The sequence below is a fragment of the Triticum aestivum genome, chromosome 6D (genome assembly GCF_018294505.1).
Source record: "Triticum aestivum cultivar Chinese Spring chromosome 6D, IWGSC CS RefSeq v2.1, whole genome shotgun sequence".
In the NCBI taxonomy this organism is placed as follows: Eukaryota; Viridiplantae; Streptophyta; class Magnoliopsida; order Poales; family Poaceae; genus Triticum; species Triticum aestivum.
The window spans coordinates 75,671,879-75,695,809 of NC_057811.1; the positions used below are offsets into that span (position 1 = coordinate 75,671,879).

General features: G+C 44.7%; 2 protein-coding genes across 5 annotated transcripts; both read left to right on the plus strand.

The window, feature by feature from the left end:
* The first annotated feature begins 7,833 nt into the window (after positions 1 to 7,833).
* On the plus strand, positions 7,834 to 14,633 carry LOC123143643 (acyltransferase-like protein At1g54570, chloroplastic). 3 transcript variants are annotated; one of them, XM_044562586.1, is made up of 13 exons: positions 7,834 to 8,280; positions 8,419 to 8,470; positions 8,721 to 8,776; positions 10,285 to 10,443; positions 10,536 to 10,640; positions 11,276 to 11,382; positions 11,851 to 11,972; positions 12,066 to 12,171; positions 12,958 to 13,091; positions 13,170 to 13,554; positions 13,640 to 13,753; positions 13,909 to 13,994; positions 14,155 to 14,633. In XM_044562586.1, the coding sequence occupies exons 1-13, from the start codon at positions 7,854 to 7,856 to the stop codon at positions 14,453 to 14,455; spliced, it is 2,154 nt and encodes a 717-aa protein (XP_044418521.1). In that variant the 5' UTR covers positions 7,834 to 7,853; the 3' UTR covers positions 14,456 to 14,633. The 3 variants fall into 3 exon arrangements, with proteins under 3 accessions (XP_044418521.1, XP_044418523.1, XP_044418522.1); XM_044562588.1 differs by having other exon boundaries at positions 10,554 to 10,640; XM_044562587.1 differs by having other exon boundaries at positions 7,836 to 8,280; positions 13,185 to 13,554.
* Positions 14,634 to 15,677: 1,044 nt separating this feature from the next.
* On the plus strand, positions 15,678 to 22,963 carry LOC123143644 (acyltransferase-like protein At1g54570, chloroplastic). Of its 2 annotated transcripts, XM_044562589.1 has the most exons (13): positions 15,678 to 16,753; positions 16,847 to 16,898; positions 18,953 to 19,008; positions 19,385 to 19,543; positions 19,638 to 19,742; positions 20,373 to 20,479; positions 20,760 to 20,881; positions 20,975 to 21,080; positions 21,228 to 21,361; positions 21,454 to 21,823; positions 21,904 to 22,017; positions 22,327 to 22,415; positions 22,540 to 22,963. In XM_044562589.1, the coding sequence occupies exons 1-13, from the start codon at positions 16,402 to 16,404 to the stop codon at positions 22,838 to 22,840; spliced, it is 2,067 nt and encodes a 688-aa protein (XP_044418524.1). In that variant the 5' UTR covers positions 15,678 to 16,401; the 3' UTR covers positions 22,841 to 22,963. The 2 variants fall into 2 exon arrangements, with proteins under 2 accessions (XP_044418524.1, XP_044418525.1); XM_044562590.1 differs by lacking the exons at positions 15,678 to 16,753; positions 16,847 to 16,898 and adding an exon at positions 18,404 to 18,645.
* The last annotated feature ends 968 nt before the right edge of the window (positions 22,964 to 23,931 follow it).

A 23,931-nucleotide genomic window follows, 5' to 3' on the forward strand; every position in this document is an offset into this window, starting at 1 on the left:
AGGCCCAATCGATATTCACAAGAATAAATATGAAGAAACATACTTGTAGGCGGAGGTTGCATCATGAATCCTAGTGTGGGACCTTGCTGCTGGGGTCCTGGCCGAAACACGTAGCCAGACGTGGGATCCGGCTGGTGCTGCCACGCCGAACTACCGGCCTGGTCAGGAGGTGGTGGCCTGGCCGTCCACTACTCTCCTAGACGTGGACGCGGATCATGTCGGTGATGTGTGGGTTCTAGCTGACCAGTCGAGTGACGCGGCGGCTGCTGGTGCGTGGAGTGACGCGGGGGATGCTGGTGAAGAACGTCCGAAGTGTGTGTGCACGTAATAGCCCGATACACAGATCGTAACTTCCCCTCAATGCGCGTCATCCAGTTCTGGACCTGAGACTGATGAAGCATTAGAGGTGCAGACGACAGTGAACGCTGAAAGTTGGCCACCTCCTCGCCAAGTCCGCGAGTCAACTCAGCCTGAAATTGTCAGGACGATTATTAGGTATGCACGACAAAATTTGTATGAACTACTTGCATTATATGAAGAGAATATATCTTACCGCGTGCTGCCTAGAGCCCGAAGTATCATAGCTCGGGTACATATCCGTCGTAGTAGGGTCAGGTATCTCATCTGGGTTATTGTGATGAACGATGCATAACCGTGTTCCGGTCATGTACCCCTGCAGATAGAGATTGAATTCCTCCAAATCAAAGTTGTGATTCTCGTGCCACAGATGTGTGCTCGCAGTCTCCCATTGTGTAACGTACGGCTGAACCCTAACTAGCCACTCAGTAGCAGTCCTGTTAATCCCCTTCTTTGTGATCCTAAAATTTTGGTGTTTTCGTTGGACAATTAACTAACTGCTTAACTATGGACAATTTAGAAGGACAATGCAATATTGGATAACCAGACAATACCTGTGGATGTCTCCTTGCAGCAGGGCCTCTGTAGGGGGAGGTGTCTCCAATTGCAGAAGACCAAATTGCCTCATAACCCTCTGCTGGGCCATCTCCTCGACGAAGACATCGACAATGATCTTCGATTTCGTCATCCAATAATCGGCATCTCTTGTGCACAACACGGACAAACGCCGGGGTATCTTGCATGTATGGCTTCTTGCGTGTACGACTGCCAAATCACCCCAGTGTACGCGTCAAACTGCTCGTTTAATGCCGTGTAAGCTCGTCTGGTCTGATCACCAGCAAAGCGTCTCTGCGAAAACAAAAGTTAGATTGAACCATAGTGTACAAAAAGAACAAAAGTTAGATTGAGACATACCCTGCAACGTGTCCAACTCATACCGAAGGTAGGCATGTCGATGCCGTCAGCATCGAACATGATATCCATAGGCTCGTCAACACGTACGTCCGGTCGTCCTACGGAGAACCTCTCCCACGACCACAGTTGCAGAAATAGAGGGCATCCAAGAAGGGCTGACGTGGGTGACGTAAGCTGGCAGGCATTGCACATAGCTCGATATGTATACGCTAATACAGCCAAACCCCAAACTCCTCTATGTGATCTGAGCCGGCGTCTCAGCGCTCGCGATCTCCAGTGAAATATGGATGTAGCTCATGCTAATAGTGCTGACATGGTTCTCTGTGAGCCTTCTCCTAGTACCCGGTGGGTCAAATCCTGGCAAGTCACAAAGCCCAACAGGCTCCTCCTCCACGGCCGCTGTTCCAGTTGCTAACTGTGCTGCCACTGCTTCAACATGTGCTCTCACCGCTGCATCTCTTGCAGCTTTCCTGTCCCTAACGTGTCTCTGCGTGCACACATTAAGTCTGTCACGTATCAAATTGTACTTCCATAGCTGGTTCCGCTTGCAGAGTTTCTTGAACAGATTCATCAGGTTCTTATTTCTGAACTGCGAGAAGAAATTAGCACCCAGATGGCGCATGCACCAACGGCTCTGCAAGTCCTGCCATGGAGTTTGTTCCTCAGGGCCAGGGTTTGTCAGGTCTTTATCGCACTGAGTATACCTGCATGCCTGTCATGAAGGATGCAAACATTGGGCTTATCCTTAACAACTGCTACTTTCAATTGCCTAAAGAACCATGTCCAACTCTCAATGTTCTCACTCTCCACAAATGCAAAAGCGAGTGGTACTACTTGATTTTGTCCGTCTTGACCAATGGCTATCAAGATCTGACCCTTGTACTTGCCAGTGAGAAAAGTGCCATCTACACATATGACTGGTCGGCAATGCCTGAAAGCTTCGATGCATACACCGAAAGAGACGAACAGTCGATGCAGCACCCTCATAGTTGGGAACTCTGGCATGAAGAGGTCTTGGATGCCGACATAGGTGCCAGGATTCCGGTCCTGCAGCGTGTGGAGGAGCCGGACAACAGAGTCATATGCATCGAAAAATGAACCAAATCTGGTCTCAAGCGCCCTATGCTTAGCCCTCCAAGCCTTGCCATAAGAAATTCTGTATTTGAACCTCACGAATACTTTTGTCTGGATAGCCTTCACTTCCATCACTTTGCACTCCACTATCTCGCTGTAAAGCAACCGAGCAATAAGCTTGGACGAAAGGTTGGCATGATCTTGAGGGATGCATGGAATAAGACATGTGTGATGAACTAGGTCACTGATCACCCAACTTGTGCCATACTTTGGGAGATAGCCATGCACCCCGGCGGGACAATATTCGTTCTTGCATACCATTGTCAAGTATTTCTGACTTGACACCTCAGCTGTGAGAACCCTTTGTGTGGACATTGCCCATGGAATGATTGCGTCCTTCAAAGCGTTCTTGTTGGGATACATAGCACCCGTCGCAATGTTATTCTGGTGATATTGCCATGTAGAATCATGCCCATCGTTCACGATCATTGCTGATGAGAAGTCATGATTCCATGATGTAGGATTCGGCACATCCTCTGCGTTCTCTTCTTCATCAGACTCGTCGGAATCATCGGCATGACCAATGTCAACATCTGTATTCTCATCTTCCATCTGGTTCTGCATGTGCCCATCTACCTCGTCACCGTCCACCTCCCCACTGTAATAATCTTCGGCATTTCCTCCTTGTACCTGACTACTTTGTCCTTGTTCGTAACCATCATCTCCAGCATTTAACATTGAGTATTGCATCCTATCACTACTTTGACTAGGATTGTAACCACCCTCGCCTTCAGGTGCAATTACCTCCTTCACAACGGGAAGCACTAAGGCACAAGGATTGCATCCCCTGGTTTCGCAACCTTGTAACCAACGCACCCACTGAGAGGTCCGCTCTATTGGCCTCAAATAGAATAAAATGTCTTTCCTTGACCGGGTCCACAATGCATGAACACCCACGGTGTGCGTTTCAGTATTCAGCCCTAAACATGTTGTCAACCATTCTTTCAACTGACTAACAGACCATGTTTGAGGGGCGGTCAGTGGCACCTCTATGTGCTCAAATTCACTCAGATCAACCACAATCTCATTTGTTTGGACAGTACCAGGACCATAGTAAAATATGAACGTCACTACATCGGACATCTCGACTCACCTATAAAATTATTTAACATGGACAGACAACTGTTAAACATCATGACAAACTAAAAATATTCACACTCCTAAATATTTGACAAGTACATATATTACATAATATTAACGGAGCAACTAAAAATATTGACACACCTAAATATTTACTAAACTAAATATATTACGGATATTACCGGAACAACTTCAAAATTTGTTACAACTACATGTTTGACATCTAAAAATTTGACACGCACATATAATACGAAATATTACCGGAGCAACTGAATATATTCACACAACTAAATATTAGACATCTAAAAATATATCGGTTACTACTGGAGCAAATACATCTATCGGAGAAAATGTCTGTTAAATTATACCCTTGAAGCGTGCGAACCAACGACGACGAACGGCGGCCTTCAATCATCGGAGCCGGAGCTTCACCTCCACCACACTGCCGTAGCTTCACCAGTTCATCTCCACCTCCACCACCCCCACCAAAATGCTCACCACGACCACCACGAGCTACCCCATCACTAGATCGAGGTCTCCCTTGCCTCCCCCAACTATCTACAACGTATCTATGGTGGAAAATCAGGAAAAAAATGGCTCACTTTGGTGTACAAATGGGGTAGTTTTTGAGTGGGAAAGAGAAGAGATGAAGAACACCAGGAAAGAACAGAGGAGGATAAGGGAAGGAAGTGGAAGAAAGGAGCGTCGGTGGGTGCTGGCGCCCTCTCGTCCACCAGGTGGACGATCGTCCTGCAGGAGGCCGACAGGCCCGTGTCATCTGGGCCCCGGGCAATGATAGCCCGTGCCGGGACGAGGGGGGGCAGTGCGACGTGGCCGCGCCAATCTCCGAGCGCCACGTGGATGTTTCGCCACCTGTCGTCCTCCCATACGTCGACTCCATCCAGTCGTCCAACAGCAGGACGACGGGCTTCACTCGTCCACCCGCAGGACGAGGCCGCATTATTTTTGAAAAATATCAAAACCGTGTATTATTTCTGAAAATTAATAAAAAAATGTATTATTTAAAAAAATTAGCACCATATAATGAAGATTGCTCCTTTTTTTCAAACAGATCTCGCATGCACTTGCATCCTTCGGCTGCACCCCATACTCGATTCTGGCCAGCTTCGGCCTTGCCCCTACTGCAGCCACATGAGCCGCACCGCCATGGGCCTTTCAGTTAGCTTGCTCAGTAGTCCATAATTTTGATGTTACCCTCTTTTCTTGGTCGACTCGGGCAGCACTCGTTCCTTTTTGAATGCACCCTGAATATGGGGCCAGAAATTGCAGAGGAGCAGGATCCGAAGCGGTGGCAGGGTGCCTCCTTTTTTTTCTAGTAAATAGTTCAAACCATTTTAGGGAACGGAATGCTCAAACCGAAACTGCTAGAGGAACGAATTTTCAATAGCATACCTGGGCCTCACTGCTTCACGCACCAGCCGCCTCTTGCGTTACCGCACGCATCGTGCGCTAGGGCTACGCAGCCGCCGTCCCCAGCAGTCACAACACGTACACCGCCGCTGACGCTCGCCCGATCGATCACCTGATCGACTGCCGCATGTCTCGCCTGACGCACGCGCCTTGCTTGTACGCTCGCCTGTGATCCGCCGAGAATTCTGCTCGATCGCTTCTTCGTTTGCTGCCAATCCATGCAGATCGCTTGATCTTGTCGCCGATCCCGATCAAACCAGTCGCTATCCACCGTGTCCACAACTTTCGATCTCTCAGCCACACATCGATCAACTTTTGATCTCCGCCGCAGCTCCTCTAGATCAACAACCATGGTCTTCAGTTGAACCTTGCTCATGATACCACTTGTTAGAATAAATCCGATATCATCATTGATCATCCGAGGACCAAGCAATCACACGAGGCACGACAGTGAGATTTGTTAACGAGGTTCACCATCATGGCTACAAGCCCGTGGCCTGACTATGGGCGCTCCTCCCCATGACACCATTATAATACCGCACCCCGGCCGCCCGGGCGCCGGCACACACCGCCGGCTCCCCCGCGTGCCTGTGCTATTATGTTGTCATAGGTTACATCGTGTGTCTACCCTCGATATATATGAAAGGCTCCTAGGATACAAGTGTCCTATTATGACACAACCCCTACCTTGTCTACACACAGTCCAAAACCAAGTCCAATTGTAACATACTTTATACAATAATATTCAACACAACTCTAACAGTTACGACCACATTACTAGTGACACCCCTACTCTTTTGTTGTTTCTTCAACAACATATATCTATCTCAAATGTGAACTTGACGTAGCATACGGGCTAAACCGTAAGTATGGCGATGTATCTGTGAGAACAGGCCGTTTAGCCCCATTGTAGACCGGGAGCATGATAAGGTTCATGGATATCCGCCACATGGATGTGAAGTGCCACATGACACGTTTCTCCCAGAAATGCAGCTGCATATCCATTCTGTCTTTCAACCGCACATACATTTATGGAAGTGCCTGTCAATGCGATGTTTAAGACGAACCGTCGCGTTGCCGGCTTAACATTAAGTCATGTCTACCCCGCTGAGCTCCCGCGACTAGAGTTCCTCCCGCCGCCTCCCTGCCGTCGCCGCGAGCGCCCCGCCTCCCTCTCCCCCCTCACCCTCCCACACGTTCTGTCCGCCCGCTCGCCCCCCGCAGGCGACGTGCAGGCCCCTGCCGCCCCTCTCCTCTGGCCCCCCTCCCCGTCCATCTCCCTCCCCGCCGCCACCGGCTGGGTCCGCCGGGCCTTGCCCGCGCGGCGCTAGTGGCGGCGGGTCGTCCCTTCCCCGCACACTCATGGGGGCGCGGGGGCCTCCCGATGGCGGCGGTGCAACTCGGCTGGCTGCGGTGTGGCTCGGCGGCGGGATTCCGGCGAGCTTCGTGGTCCTTGGTGCGGCGGCGCGGCCGTTGGCCGCGGGGCGGCGTGGCGTTGCTGGTGGCCGGCGGCACCCGCGCAGCCCAAATCTGGGCCCTTTCGGGCTCCATCCGGGCTAGGGCGGGCCGGCGGCTCGGTGGGCGGCAACGCTGCTCCCTGGTTGATGGTGAAGTGGCGGTGGTCAGCGGGCGGTGGCGGCTTCGTCGGTCGGCGAGCTGCAGCGTGACGGCAGGGGCTGTCCGGACCCTTTTGGGTCCGTCCGTGCCTCGGCGCCTGGCAGGCCCCTTGTTCGTGCGTCCGGTAGGCTCCGCGGTGGCGGTGGTGGTTGTCCCCTCATGTCGGCGATGTTGCGGATGCCCCCGAGGCCACTCTCTCTTTTCCCGTCCTCCAGGCCTCATGTCGGTGACCTCAGGGAGACGGCGAAGTTGATTTGGTGATTGTGGTGGCACATGTTGGTGGGCGGCGTGATGGGCGGTGCACTATGATTCGTCTGGGGTGGTGGTGGGGGTTGGGAGAAATCTCTGGCGGCTCGTTCGGCCCCGACGCGGCGACGCCTGTGGGTGCCGCCGGACCTTCCTGAAGGGCGTCGGGTACACCCCTCCCCCCACTGCCCCCCGCGTACCGGGGGAAACCCTAGGACTAGTCCGGGCAGCAGCGGCGTCGTCGTCACCTCCTTCTTGAAGGTGTTGCTTGGTACGCGGCGCTTCGGAATGCTGGGAACGCGGTGGTACTTCTCCGGAGGGTGCAGCGGTCGCCGGTCATCTTCGTTTCGTTGATCTGCCATTGTTGGCATTGTTTCTCTTTCTTTTTCTCTGTTTTTCTTTGGGCTTGTTTGTGCTGCGGCCCCAGCACCTATCGTTAGATGTATCAGTGGTTGCTTTGTATACAAAGCGGGAGGAAACCTTTTTTCTTAAATGCGATGTTTAAACATCTTTGTGCTATGTAAATTTCCAGCAACGGTCACAAAATTCAGCACATGCACGTTTGCCTCTGACGATGGGTCTAGAGGCAGTGTCACAAACACATGAAGACCCACAAACATGTTGTGATATAAACATGTCCAGAGCTCATATCCGGCCACGCATCCATCCAAACAAGGCAGTGTCGATGAGTTTTGGTGCGTCACACTACAGGACTCTTGGGCCAGCCAGCGGCTCCCGCGGATGGAGAAACTTGAGCCCTCCGATTCCTGGCACGGGCGGTGGTGATCAGGCGCACGTTCGCATCGAAGAGTTCAGAGCCAATTCAGCAACGCAATCAAACATGCTGCAGGGAGACCGAGACCGTGACAGCACGACGAAAGTTCCACGAGCTTTGGTACTGTACTTGAAATACACAGGTCGGTACTAGTGCTTGTCTGGCACGTGGGCTGCTTGCTTGTCCGTTAGCTCCATTGCCACATGGCTAGGCAGAGTAGAGCATGTTGAAGTGGACTGAGGTCTCGCTGAATCTGCTGTCAAGTCCATGAGGTGAGCTGCAAACCATCTACAAATTCATGCACTTCAACCGGTCGGCTCTGTCTTCTCTCCCTTTCTTCCCCTCACTGCTCTGCTCCCCCCCTTTCTTCCCCTCGATGTCCTATGTCCCGCACACCATTCTGCGCCCGTTCGGCGTAAAACCATTCGCCGGCGGTGGCTATCTTAGGCGGCACGCACGGCCGTGTGTCCGCCGTGCGAGCTCCGTCGGTGCAACGAACGGGAATGAGCTGGGCGGTGGCAATAAGAGGAGGAGGAAGAGGCCGGCGGAGGAGTCGCGGTTGGAGGTTCTTTATGACGACGGGTTCGGGAGCGTCACCGTGAAGGACTACCGGGAGGCGGTGAGGGCCATGCCCAGGGACGACGGCGGGCCGCCGCGGTGGTTCTGCCCCGTGGAGTGCGGCCGGCCGGAGGTGGACAGGGCGCCGCTGCTGCTCTTCTTGTCAGGTTGGTTGGTCTCGGACATAGCACCACTCACTACTCAACGATACTGTTCGTTCTTGTATGCAAAATCGATCGTGTGTCTTTCCTCTGCTGCAAGCCTAATGCTATTTTATTTTTTGTTTTTTTGGATCTGAGCTGCAGGAATCGAAGGTGTTGGAATGGAGCTCATTTTGCACCACAAATCCTTGGGCAAGTGAGTATTGTTTTTGTTTCTATATCAAAAGAGGACAGTCAACAATTTGGAAACTATTGTCGCTTTATGCTTAAAAAAAGTTGTCCATCATGATAGTCATGTGTCATACTGTCATTTCTTGCTCGTATGAAGTAAACCCATGATAATGGGTGTGTAGACTAGGGTGTCACATCGGTGAGATATTCTGTCAAAAGAAAGAAGTAAACCCTTGTTTATGTTCTAATTTAATTTTTCATCTTCTTTTATGCAGAGTATTTGAGGTTTGCTGCTTCCATATACCAGTAAATGACCGCACACCATTTGAAGGTATGGATGGAGGAATATTTCATATATTATTATTTACATTTGCTTGGCATCTCTATGCCCTCGCAAGTACTTGACCGTCTTTACTTGCTATAGAAAGACCTCAAATGGACAAATCTTAAAAGGAGACAACTGTGTCCCATGTGTAGAGCACGTGGAGTGGTGATTGTTTGATTCTTCTCTCGCTTATCCTACGAAAAAAAGTTAGAGAATCTACAGCCGGGGCCTCAAACCCCTCTCAAATGTCCAGGCGGACGGTCCGATCACTGACCGGTCAAAAATAAGCGACTCAGACGAGCACCTCAAACCGGTCTCAAACGTCTGGGCTACTTGGCACCTGGCACCACTCATATCCAGCTCCAATTTGGGGCGAATATGGGGTTGCCCGGACGCATCCGCCACGTCGGATCCAGTCTACGCTGGCCATCTGACCTCACATATATTCGTCCATATCCGATCACCGTGCCAAACCCTATCCACTCCAGTCCACTCCGCCTCAAACTCCTGTCCGGTGATCTCCGATTCCGGCATGGCGGACAGCGGATCTGACTCCGACCAGTCTGGATCCGTCGATTGGGTGTCGTCCTGTGCGGGTTGGAGGATGTTATGATCGTCCGCATTGCCCTCCGCCACTCCCGGGAGGATCGCGCCCGACCGACGGGGGGTCTGTCCGGCGCGAATCCATTGGGTCGGTGCAACGGGCGCTCGGATCCGCCGGGGCTGGATCATCATGGTCCGGTAGCCTCCCCATCTCCGGTCCGCCTGAGTATGAGTGCTATAGGACCGGTGTGCCTGCCGTGGGAAGGGGAGGATAAGGGTAGCCGGCGGCGCACACTGTCGTAGAGGAGGAAGCCATCCGTGCCCGCATCCTCAAGAAGCGACAACGGAGGAACATGTGCTCCCTTGCCCGAGAGCAATATCGAGCGGTCTGTGCCATGGTCGGACTGCCGCCCAAAGGGGAGAAGGAACAGCGACGGACCGGACAGCTCCGGGAACGAGCAGATTCGGCTCGATCCATTTTGCGTTTTTGAGCGCTACTTCAACGAGAAAGACGACAAAGGCGCCAGGAAAGGCAAGGGCTGCCGTGGGTGATCTTATCCATAGCTAATATATAGATAGAACATGCTAATTTTTGGTAGTCCGATGACATGTCCTGATGTAGTAACCGGATGATTTGTGTTGCAACGTTTACGTACGATTGCATGTGTTTTGTATGGATTTGAGGTTTGCTAATTGAGGTGTGCGGTTGTACAAAGAAAAAACTAAAGTGTAATCGGTCGCTGCGCACCGACGCGTCAGGGCATGTCCGCGGGCATTTGAGGAGGCAGACTTACCTACCGTGGCTGTATATGCATTTCTTATGTTTATTACCGTTATATCTTACAAAGATTAGTGACTATGAGGATTCATTGTACGATCACAACTGTTAAAATACTGCTAAATTTAATATATCTTTTTTAGCTTATATCACATTTGCAAGCTTGACGCCTGCTTAATTATAATGTATACAGGTTTATTACAAATTGTGGAAGAATATGTCAAACATGAGGATGCTTTGTCGCCAAGCAGACCAATATATATAATTGGGGATTCTTTTGGTGGATGTCTTGCAATTTCAGTGGCAGTTTGCAATCCAGAAATCGACTTGGTTCTTACACTAGTAAATCCAGGTAGGTGAAATAACATTTAACTGATCCAGATATTGATTTGGTTCTTACACTCCTGGTTTTAGAGTATTATAGTATATAATCTGATTTTTCAGCAACATCATCTGCAAAAGCTTCCCTGCAGGCAGTATTGCCTCTTTTGGAAGCAGTGGCGGCCAACCTTCCATTTATACATCCTCACCTTCTCAAATATTCAATGGGTATATTTCTCTTAACTTGTCAATCATGCTTATAGGTAAAATAAATCTTTGTACTTGGAGTGCGGTGACAATTTTACTTTGACTACAGATATATCTTCTAAATAATCCGGTATATCATAAAGATGTTGACATATATTTTTCATTGAAAGTGGTTTATTTCAAGATAATATATAATTCATGTTTTGATTATTGTTTTTATTTTGGATAAGGAATATTTTTTATTATTTTATTATAACTTACTGTCAAACTTTCTCAGGGGATAAACTATTGCAAAGACCGATTGCAGGTTTCTTTCTGCGAGAACCCAATAAATATAAACGGGCTCAACGCTAGTTATGCTTGTTCTGCTGATCTTTTCCCAACTATTGTATATTGCAGCGTTAGAGCACTTGCATAACCAGCTAATTCTTAAACTAAACATATGATAGACAATAAATATCAAGAATATGAGCTACGTATATGAATCATAATGGTACTGGAACAAATCAGTTTCAATATCTTTAGGCAGAAAAGGTTATTCATCGGCATAAGAGCCACTTCAATTATTATTATATTGTTTTTCGACGGTGAATCTAAGAATTTTTCTTAATTATGTATCTGTGCTCCTCAAACTGTTTTTTCATGTTGCAAAATAGGTAACCCTCTCAATATGGCTATGGTTAGCCTTGAGAATAGTCTTTCTCCACAAGAGACTCTACAAGAATTTTCAAACAAACTCACTTCAATGCTACCTTTAGTTTCCGTAAGTTATCAGTTATCATTTCTTTTAGAATATTTTAATCTTTCCATTAGACATGCACAAATAAGAATTGAAATTTGTGGAAATTCAAATTTTATTTATTCGGAGAGACATTTTCTAGCTTTTAACAATATTATTTATCACTTAAGAACACCTAGATGGCCATCCATTATTATTTTTGACCGTAACCAGCAGGAGCTCTGCTTTTCAATTAAGATGGGGGAATAACTGTACAATAGGCTGAAAAAATTCAGCTTACAGAGGTAAAAGCACACCAACGACAGGAAAGAGACACAAACTATGTACATCTCCAGAACCTGTCCAACCTAACTGACGATTGGTCATCCATTATTATACTTTCTAATGTTCTCACAAGACAAACTTACTAAGCAGAAGTAGATTATTGTTGTAAAAAAAGCACCCGTAGATAGTAATATTGTCCTGTCAGAATTGATGCTTATTATTTCTCAGGAACTAGGAGATATAATACAAATGGGCACTCTCGTGTGGAAACTTAAGCTTCTCAAGTCAGGTGCAAACTATGCCAACTCACAACTTCACATGGTACAAGCAGAAGTACTACTTCTTGCAAGGTATCTCTATTTAACAGTTTCACACATTTGGTAGCTCAGGTGAGGTATAATCTTACAAATTTTATCTCCCACTATAAATATATTTGGATTTAGTGGCATTGAGAATCTGCCGCCAAGTGGAGAAGCAGACCGACTGGTTAAGTCACTGAAAAATTGCAAAGTTCGGTACTTCAGGAACCGGGGCGACAGACTACTCATGGTACAAACTATCATGCTCAATATTTTTCTCTTCAATTAGTTCCCAACATTTCCATGTTTTCACTTACTTGGTTGGAGTATTTAACCAAAAACTACCACATTTCACGGAAACGTGACAGAAAACTACCACTTTACGATTTTGTGCGGAAAACTACCACTTTTGTCCTAATCCGTGGCAAAAAACTATCAAGTCTCGAAACCGGTCGCTTCGCCCGCGCCAAGCACCAAACTAACCAGCCGGTCCCACGTTTCAGGTGCCACGGTGGCCAACCGACGCCTGCCGCGCGTTAACGGCGCGTCCGCGGTCGGAAACGGCGTCGTCAGAGGATCAGCATCAAATGGCCGGTCCCACATTTTGGTGCATTGAACGCAAACTGACAGCCGCCATTTCCGACCGCGGACGCGCCGTTAACGCGCGGCGGGCATCGGCTGGCCACCGTGGCACCTAAAACGTGGGACCGGCTGGTCAGTTTGGTGCTTCGCGCGGGCGAAGCGACCGGTTTCGAGACTTGGTAGTTTTTTGCCACGGATTAGAACAAAAGTGGTAGTTTTCCGCACAAAATCGTAAAGTGGTAGTTTTCTGTCACGTTTCCGTGAAATGTGGTAGTTTTTGGTTAAATACTCACTTGGTTGAGTAGTGTACACCAAGTTTAACTTTGATATTGTCTAATACTCCCTCCGTCCTACAATATAAGAGCGTTTTTGACACTAGGCTAGTGTCAGAAACGCTCTTATATTATGGAACGGAGGGAGTAGAATATTTCTGAATCTCATGGCACTTCGACAGGAGGATGGCTTCAACCTTCTAACTGTGATAAAAGGAGTAAAAATGTACCGCCGTGGTAGACAATGGGACTGTGTGAACGATTTCCTGTCACCCACATTAAGTGAATTCAACAGAACATTTGGTGAAGATTTCAAGTATGTATTTAGCATATAAGATCGATTCAACTTTTCACATGATATCATATAGAGATGATTAGACTCATTTGTACGAAGCTCAAACTCTTGCAGATTGTTTCATCAGTTACTGAGCCCAGCCATGCTCTCTACAACACAAAATGGAAAAATTGTCCATGGCCTTGACGGTGTTCCGGACAAAGGTCCTGTCTTGTTTGTGGGATATCACCAACTCTTGGCCATGGAGTGGGCTGCACTAATCGAAGGGTTCTTGAGGGAGAAAAAAACTGTTATCCGAACAGGGGCCCATCAAGTATTTTTTGCTGGAAATTATGAGACACTACGCCAAGAGTTGTCTCTGTTTGATTTTGTTTCTATGTACGGCGCGGTTCCAGTCAGTCCAATCAATACGTACAAATTGTTTGAGAGAAATGAATTTGTTCTCCTCTATCCAGGCGGTGTGAGGGAAGCTCTACATAGGAAGGTGTGCTTTAACAAGGACATTTTATTCTGATAAAATTGCTTGTATTTTCTACATTCTGCTATGCTTATTTTGTTGTGCCTGGCAGGGCGAAACATACAAATTGTTTTGGCCAGATCAAACCGAATTTGTAAGAATGGCAGCACGGTTTGGAGTTACGGTCATACCATTTGGTTGTGTGGGAGAAGATGACTTTTTGGAGGTTAGCTTTATGTGCTTTTGTACTTCGAGTCATCTGAAGCAACAAGATTTACATATTGTAGTAGAAGTTATATTCCGGATTTTAAGGCACTAAAATGGCTCTTTTCTTATCTCACCCCATATAGTCTACTTATGTATCCTTTGTACCTTTTACAGATAGTTGTGGACTACAATGATCAAAAGAACATACCCTATATTAGAGACGAGATAAAGTCATTCAACAGAGATTTTACAAGATTAAGGTTAGATTTCTATTACACTGTCCATTTTTCCTACGATAAACAAACAATCAAGTATCTCCTTAGAAAGTTTGTTACCAATCTCAAGCCTTGGCACCACTTCACCTCCAGTATCTAAGGAATAAAAACCTTGGCCGCCTTCTTTGTGCATGTTTGGTTTTAGGGACACTGTGAAAGGAGAGGATGGGAATCAAGTCTTGCATCTGCCTGTTGTTCTCCCAAAATTACCAGGGCGGCTGTATTTCCTATTCGGCAGACCAATCGAGATGGAAGGAATGGACAATGTGTTGACAGATAGGAAGAAGGCAAACCAAGTATATTTTCAAATCGAATCGGAAGTGGAGAATGCAATGTCTTACCTAAAGAGGAAGAGAAATGAAGATCCTTACCGGAGTATTGCGCGACGTGTGTTGTACCAGGCAACTTGGGGTCCTTCTGCTCAAGTGCCTACTTTCGAACCGTGAAAGATTGGGTCAGGACTTGTTTGCTTAGGCTAACTGGGCCATGACTTTCATGTTTAATTGTCAGTTGAGCCAATTTTCGAAATAGGGTGAGTTGAAACTTCCATGGACTTAGCACGATGAAAGAAACCAAGTACCAATCTAAAGAAGTTGCGAGCACCAGAATCATGCCTTTTGGAGAGATTGTGGTGATGTACATGATATGAAGGTGCGGCAATACTCACATATCTTATTATCAACTCCGTGCTCATATAATTCGTATCCCATAGATGTATCTTTACTAAAGTTGTGTACCTACACAATTAAGTATCTTAAATAGTAGTGAAAAATCTAGACTCTCTAAGGACGCCTTCCCATCATTTGCAGTTCCTCTCTAGTTACTCTGTCATTTAGTCTTAGTATTTATTTGACATTCTAGTTCATACTTAGTTAATTCACTTATTTATCATACTCCTAGCAACCGATAGAGTATAATATTTTCAAACTACGGTTTGAGTGCGAGCATCGCTACGTATGCGACAACATAGTTGTGGGGTTGGTAATTGTGCTTCAACTAGTCATGCACACTGACATGACATCACCTTTCCATCGCTCTATTATAACGCATGGCCCGAGGATATAGCTTGGTGATGGTAGACATTATGTACACCTATGGCATACTAATTGACTCCTCTTGCTGTTCACACCGCCCAAACCTAGGGTCTGCCTGCTCTGGGTGCCTCCTCATGACATACATCACATTGAGTATCATCGCCTTCGGTAACCTAATCAAGTGCCTTTGTGACATGAAGCGGACGAATGAGGCTCTGGATGTGCTGCTCCACATGATGCTCGAGTTGCCTGATTACATGTCTGGTGTTCACACAAACTTTTACTTTTCCATTTTTTCAAAGGAAATATATAATTTTTTTATAACACACAAGTATTTTTTTAAAGATATTAATATTTTTTCAAAACGACGTGAATGCTTTTTAAAAATTACCCGAACACTAAAAAAACACAATATTATTTTAATTACATAAACTTTTTTATAAAATGCATGAAAACTTTAAAAATGGCATAACATTTTTATTAAAAGGAATGAACATTTTTAAATTACATAAACATTTTTAATACATTAACACTTTTTCAAATTACATGGGCATTTTTAACGCATGAACATATTTAAAATTATATGAATATTTTCTAAAATATATTAACATTATTTTAATTAGCTAATTATGTTTCCAAAAAGTATATCACTTTTTGTGTTACATGAACACTTTTAAAATTAATGAACACCTGATTATATCCATGATTTTTTTAAACGTGCGAATGCATTTTATGAAATTTCATAATACCTGAATAATTTTTGAAAAATACCTGCACATTAAAAATAAGTACATTTTAGTAAAAAAAGTAACAGAAAAGGCATAGAGAAAAGAAGAAGAAATTTGGCCTGCGAGGGATCGGTACACCCCACTGCGCGCGCATGCTTCCTACCAGCGGCTAATGGGCTAGCCCAACCTCTACTATTTGTGGACTTTGATTAATAAAGTTCGGCCTTACCCCTAAAAAAATGGCAGCCCCCTGTCTCTCTCTTTTTACCACAAAAAAAACAAATTAATAAATCAGGGGGATTAATGGTGGGGAGAAGGACACACGTGAGCCATTCATGTTGCCTCTCCAACTCTTTATCTCTTCCCGCCGCTTCCTTCCATGGAGGGCAGGAAACAATCTCTCCACCATAGTAGCTCGTCGCCGTCCGCTGGTAGTCAGCGGCCGCCACCGCGTGGGAGCATCGGAGGGCTGCTCGCCGGAGCCACCCACTGTGTCAGAGCGGGACGCACCACCAGGCCATATGTGGAAGCGGAATCATCCGTGACCATCCCTCTGCCGGAGTTCGTGGCGGCTGCCATCTCTGATTCCGGTGCGTTTGTTCCAACCAGTAACGGCGCACGACGGTGTCCATGGTTCCGCACACCATGCTGCGCCCGTTTGGCGTAAACCCGTGCGCCGCGGGTGGCCATCTCAGACGGCACCATGCCCGGCTGTGCCTCCGCCGTGCGAGCTCGGTGGATGCGACGACCGGGACTTTGCCGGGCGGTAGCAGCAACACCAGGAGGAGGAAGAAGCAGGCCGCGGAGGAGTCGCGGTTGGAGGTCCTTTACGACGACGGGTTCGGGAGCGCCACCATGAAGGACTACTGGGAGGCGGTGAGGGCCATGCCCAAGGACGACGGCGGGCCGCCGCGGTGGTTCTGCCCAGTGGAGTGCGGCCGGCCGGAGGTGGACAGGGCGCCGCTGCTGCTTTTCTTGCCAGGTTAGTCGTTCTTGTAAGCAAAATCGATCGTGTGCCTTTCCCCTTTTCCTTTTCCCCTACTGATGCTATCGGTGGAATTGTCTGAATCTGCAGGAAGCGATGGTGTTGGAATGGAGCTCATTTTGCACCACCATTCTTTGGGCAAGTGAGTATTGATTTCTTTAATGGGCGACCATTTTTTATAAAGGACGTTTTATTACTTAAACGATTTATAAGTGTTACTAGCAAAACGGTCCGTGCGTTACAATGGGAGAAAAAAATTCATAATGTTCAATGGCCATGACCATATTTTGCCGCATCACCAAGATACACTATCGCTCTCATTTTCGTGAAATCATGAACAATTTTTGAAAACTACGAACATTTTTTTAAACTCGTGAACATATCTGCAATCGTGAACATTTTTACAGATTTTCAAACATTTTCCGCAATCATGAAATTTTCTAAAATCATGAACATTTTATGCTATTTGCGAACATTTTTTAAAAAATTGAGCATATTTTCTAAAACATTTTTATTGAATAGGCGAACATTTCTAGAATTGACGAACATTTATTTTGGAAATTGGTGGAACAATTTTAAAATTCAGAAACATTTTTTTGATTTAACGAACAATTTTTGAAATGCATGATCATTTTTTGAATCCACGAACATTTTATGAATCATTAAACTATTTTGTAAGTCAAGAACAAATTTTGAATTTTAGGATGTTTTTCAATTCATGAACATTTTTTGAATTGGCCGCCGGATATGGGTCGGCCAAAATAGGCGCGCTTGTCGTCTCCCAGGGCGCGGAGCGCAGTATAGAGGGTTCCTACTGGGCCGGCTCAAGTAGGGATTCCTTTGGTGAAACATCTTTTTTATCACTTATAGGTGGCATTGGTGGGGAAAATACACAGGAGCTCTTGGGCGCTCCACACCCCTATACGAAAATTAATCGTAAAAAATACAAAAAAAATCAAAAAGGGGCTGAATTTTGGGAATACCAAACCTGGGTCCCCGGTCTACTCCCGTGTGAAATTTCGTGAAAAAATACCAGAAAACGCATCCGTGGCGAAGGAAATACTGTCGGAACAAAAATCCATCCAAACAGTGTTTTTCTATGCATTGGAAATTTTTGTCTTTTTTGCCACGAATACATTTCCTGGTATTTTTTCACGAATTTTCACACGGGGGTAGATCAGGACCCAGGTTTGATATCCCAAAATTACAGATTTTTTTTTTAAATTTCTTGGTATTTTTTTGAACGAAACGTTCGTATGGGGGTGCGGAGCACCTGAGAGCTCCAAATCCCGTCCGCATTGGTGGGTAATATTTTGCAACTTTAGGACAATTTAAATGACGTACCGCCAGAAGCAATAACCCCTTTATTATTAGGGATAGACACCCGACCTCTGCATAACTAAAATGCACACAACTAAGTCCAAGCTCAAAAAGTAAGAAAAAGGGTATTTGAGAAAAAAAGTAAGAAACTAGTGAAATACAAGAAATCATGTAGAGAGACTGCATAACGCCTAAAATGGAGGAGGGCCAATCCTAGGATCATGTTGTCATCCATGTTGGGTAAAAGTATCCCTCGTCGTATTCTCCAAACGTGTACACACCTCCGTAAACAGGTTTTGATTCTCCACACGTTGTAGAGACGACCGTAAATGGAGGGCACCGGTACACCTATAGATAACCTGCATAAGGGAAGTATTTTTATTGGTAAACACCTTATCATTTCTACATAATCAAAGCGACCAAATAATGGCAAGCGCTCCCACCCTGAGAAGAATTCTAAATCTGTTATCTATCCTATGTAACCAGTTGTCAAAAATGTTAGCAACACTACGTGCAAGAACAGATGGTGTTGGAATGGAGCTCACTTTGCACCACAAAGCTTTGGGCAAGTGAGTATAGGTTTCTTGTACGGACAACCAAATATACGTGTTTTATCATTTTTGTTGTTGAGAAATACCATATTCTTGTTTACTTAACTTGACTCACGCCATATAAAAGAGTGACTCAAATTAAGGTGCAATTGAACAGTAAATCTGGAATTTGGAAAATATTATTGCTTTATGTTAGAAATTTTACTGGCATAAAGTTGCAATGCATAATTCAATTTTGTCATGATAATCATGCGTCATATCTTGCTTGTATGAAGTAAACCCATGTCCAGGTTCTAATTTAATTTTTTATCTTCTTTTTATGCAGACTATTTGAGGTTTGCTGCTTCCATATACCAGTAAATGACCGTACACCATTTGAAGGTAAGGATAAATGAATAGTCCAAATATTATTATTTTCACTAGCTTGGCATGTCTATGCCCTCACAAGCACTGACCATCATTACTTGCTACAGAATGACCTAAAATGGACAAATCTTAAACAGGAGACAATTGTGTGTCGTATGCATAAGCACATGGTTGTGGTGATTGTTTGATTCAACTGGACTATCCTATGAAAAAAAAACATATATGCATGCGTTTCTGTTTGTTTATTATCACTGTATTAATGGTTATGATGATTCACTGTAATATAATCATATAGTTGTTACTTCAAACTCCTAAAATTTAATATTTTTCAGAGCTTTCACCCCAAACCAAGTTTGCAAGCTTGACATCTGCTTAATCATAACTTATACAGGGTTGTTACAAATTGTGGAAGAATATGTCAAATATGAGAGTGCTTTGTCACCAAGCAGACCAATATATATTGTTGGAGATTCTTTTGGTGGATGTCTCGCAATTTCAGTTGCAGCTCGCAATCCAGAAATCGATTTGGTTCTTACACTTGTAAATCCAGGTAGGTGAAACAAATCTACCTATACATTAATATCTACTGCTATCCTGTGATCCAAATATAGATTTGGTTCTTACACTTAAATTTGATTTTTCAGCAACATCATCAGCAAAAACTTCGTTGCAGGCAGTATTGCCTCTTTTGGAAACGATGCCAAGCAACCTCCCAGTTGTCCAGCCCCACCTTCTCAGATATTTAATTGGTATATTACTCGTAAACTTGTCAATTATGCCTCTATAAGTAAACACAAGTCATCATAGTTTAAGTGCGGTGATGATCGTGAACTTTGGCTACATGTATATCTTCAAAATTCAGTAGACCATAACAATTTTTACATATTTTCCCTTGAAGGTGGTTTATTTCAAGATAATATTTATTGCATGTTTTGGTTATTAATTTTCTCCCAGGCAACCTAATTTTAAGTATAACTCATTATAAACAAAAAAAGTGAAAATACTTAGTAAAGGCTTCTTTTCTCCATGAACCTAGTAAATACAAACGGGTTCAAAGCTAGTTATGTTTGTTCTGCATCTTTACCCAACTATCATATATAGCAAATTTAGAGCACTCGCATGAGTAGTCAACTCGTGAACTAAACATATGATATACAATAAATGCAAAGGATACGAGTCAGGTATATGAATTTTAATGGTGCCAAAAAAAACGTTTCTATATTTTTAGGCAGAAAATTTATTCATTGGTATATGGGCAACCTCAGTTCTCACTATATTCTTCTTCGGAGTTGAATATAATAATTTCTCTTAATTATATCTACTTCAATGTCTTCGGGAAATCAGTGCTCCTCAAAATGTTTTTATGTGTGGCGAAATAGGTAACCCTCTTAATGTGGCTATGGTTAGTGTTCAGAATGGTCTTTCGCCTCAAGAAACTCTACAAGAGTTTTCAAACAGTCTCACTTCAATGCTACCTTTAGTTTCAGTAAGTTTTCAGTTTATCACTTATTTTGAGATTTTTTTATCAATCATGCACAAATACAATTTGAAATTTATGGACAATTAATATATTTTATTTATTCTAAGAAAAATATTGTAGCTTTTAACAACATTATTTATCACCCAAGAACATCTGGATGGTCATCAATTATACTACTTCCATATGTTTTTACAAGACAAACTTAGTAGATCATTGCTGAAAAAACACACACACACAAGTAGATCGTAATATTGTCTTGTCAGACTTGATGATTGGTGTTTATCAGGAACTAGGAGATATAATACAAATGGGCACTCTCGTGTGGAAACTTAAGCTTCTCAAGTCAGGTGCAAACTATGCCAACTCTCAACTTCATGCGGTACAAGCAGAAGTACTACTTCTTGCAAGGTATCTCTATTTAACAGTTTCACACATTTGGTAGCTCAGGTGAGGTATAATCTTACAAATTTGATCTCCCACTATAAACATATTTGGATTTAGTGGCATTGCGAATCTGCCGCCAAGTGGAGAAGCAGACCGACTGTTTAAGACACTGAAAAATTCTAAACTTCGATACTTTAGGAACCGGGGTGATAGACTACTCATGGTACAGACTATCATGATCACCATTCTTCTCGTACATTATTTACAAGCATTTCCATGTTTTGACTTACTCGATTGAGCAGTGTACACTTATTTAACCAGTGGGGTTGTGTCATAGAAGAATTCTGAAATTTTTGTGGCACTTCGACAGGGGGATGGCTTCAATTTGCTAACTATCATTAAAGGAGTAAGCATGTACCGTCGTGGTAGACAACGGGACTTCGTGAACGATTTCCTCCCACCTACATTAAGTGAATTCAAGAAAACATTTGGTGAAGATTTCAAGTATGTATTGACTATCTAACACCAATTCAACTTTCGCGTACTATTATATAAGGATGATTGGAGTCATAAGTTGTAAGCTCAAAATTTTGCAGACTGTTTAATCAGTTATTGAGCCCAGTTATGCTCTCTACATTGAAAAATGGAAATATTGTTCGTGGCCTTGCCGGTGTTCCTGACAAAGGTCCTGTCTTGTTTGTGGGCTATCACCAACTCTTGGCCATGGAGGTGCCTGCACTAGTTGAAGGGTTCCTAAGAGAGAAAAAAACAATTCTCAGAGCAGCAGCTCATCAAGTATTTTTTGTCGGAAATTATGAGATACTGCGTCAGGAGTTGTCTCTGTTTGATTGGTTCTCTGCATTCGGCGCGGTTCCAGTCAGTCCGATCAATACGTACAAGATGTTTGAGAGAAATGAATTTGTTCTTCTCTATCCAGGTGGTGTGCGGGAAGCTCTACATAGGAAGGTGTCCTTGAAATTTAAATTTTGTTGTACGAAAATTGCGTTCTCTATAGTCTGATCTGCTTATTTTGTTGTACCTGGCAGGGTGAGGCATACAAATTGTTTTGGCCAGATCAACCAGAATTTGTAAGAATGGCAGCACGGTTTGGAGTTACCGTCGTACCATTTGGTTGTGTGGGAGAAGATGACTTTGTGGAGGTTAGCTTTATGTGCCTCTGTACACCGAGTCATCTGAAGCAACATGATTTACATATTACATAGTAAAAAGTTACTCCCTCCATCTCAAAATAAGTGACTCAACTTACAAAGTTAGTATAAGTTGAGTCACACCAAAGTTAGTATAAGTTGAGTCACTTATTTTGAGACGAAGGGAGTACATTCTATATTTTTAAGGCAGGAGAAGTGGTTATGTTGTGTAGCTTCTATTTACATAGTCAACTTATGCTTTCTATCGTTCATTTTTATAAAACTTTAGAAAAACTTATGCATTCTTTGTACCTTCTGCAGATAGTTCTGGACTACAATGATCAGAAGAACATACCCTATCTCAAAGACGCGATAAAATCATTCAATGAAGATTTTAAAGGACTAATAAGGTCGGATTTCTATTATCCTTGTCAGTTTTCCTTCAATAAAGAAGCATCCAAAACACTCAGTGTCTCCTACGTTATCCAAGGAACAAAAACCTTGGTCACCTACTGTGTGTGTGCTTGGTTGCAGGGACACGGTGAAAGGAGATGATGGGAATCAAGTCTTGCATCTACCCGCTGTTCTCCCAAAGGTACCAGGTCGGCTATACTTCCTATTCGGCAAGCCAATCGAGATGAAAGGAATGGACAATGTGCTGACGGATAGGAAGAAGGCAAACGAAGTATATTTGCAAATCGAATCCGAAGTGGAGAATGTAGTGTCTTACCTCAAGAGGAAGAGAAAGGAAGATCCTTATCGGAGTATTACGCGACGCGCGTTGTACCATGCAACTCAGGATCCTTCTACTCAAGTGCCGACTTTTGAGCCGTGAAAGATTGACTCTAGCCTTGTTTCCTTTAGGCCCAGTTTGATCAGGACTTTCATGTCGGATTGTAAGTTGAGGCAATTTGAGAATTAACTATGAGATCACTTATAGACCTACAATATTGATTTATTGAAGTGTAATTACAAGCATGCACACCACACACGCATACTGCCACTGTTGGCCAAGTGAGTGTGTGTGGGGGGGGGGGGGGGGAGGGGGGGGGGGAGGGGGGGGGGGCTGTGAGTCTATGACGCCAGTCATCGGTAGCTACCGCAACCGCTCCGCGGGCCTCCAGGCAATATCTTCTGGCAACCATGCCTCCCGTGAAGCAGGCTCCGGTGCATGATTTCCATCGCAATGACTTGCTTTTTCTTTGAGATGCTGCAACCGCTCCGCGGCCTCCAGGCAATATCTTCTGGCAACCATGCCTCCCGTGAAGCAGGCTCCGGTGCATGATTTCCATCGCGATGACTTGCTTTTCTTTGAGATGCCCAGATGCTATCACATATATATAGAGAGAGAGTTAGTACGCTCGCCTCACCTTCCACCTCTCCCCCGTACCGGTTGTACTCTCTCCGTAAATCTTGAAACAAAAGAATTTGGTCCATATGTCATAAGAAAATTGATGTATGGTAGATTTTGGCTTAAAAAACCGGTCCCGTACCTCTAGCGAAAACCGTTCGAATTGGGTGGTTTTGAGAAAAATGTAGTGTGGAGATATTGTACTCAAACCCAGTTCGCCAAAGCACTAGCTTGAAGCCCAACTTGCCTCAGCCCATTCGTTGTCCATTTCAAAGAAACCCTTCGATTTGACCCTTTTGACTACTATATTAGTATGGGTGAACACTTACCAAAAACCGATGATTGAACCTGAACTAAATAAATCGATGTAGCCATTTTATTTTGCGAGAGAACTTCCAATCTATTCATCAATGTCAAGGTAGTATAAAGAACACCAGAAATAAAAAAATTATATCCAGATCTGTAGACCACCTAGCGACGACTACATTATTTGCCAGAAGGAAAGAACACATTTCCTTCTTCGGTGCAACAAACATCTTTGTAACGCTATACTCATGTCAATCGACGTGATAAGT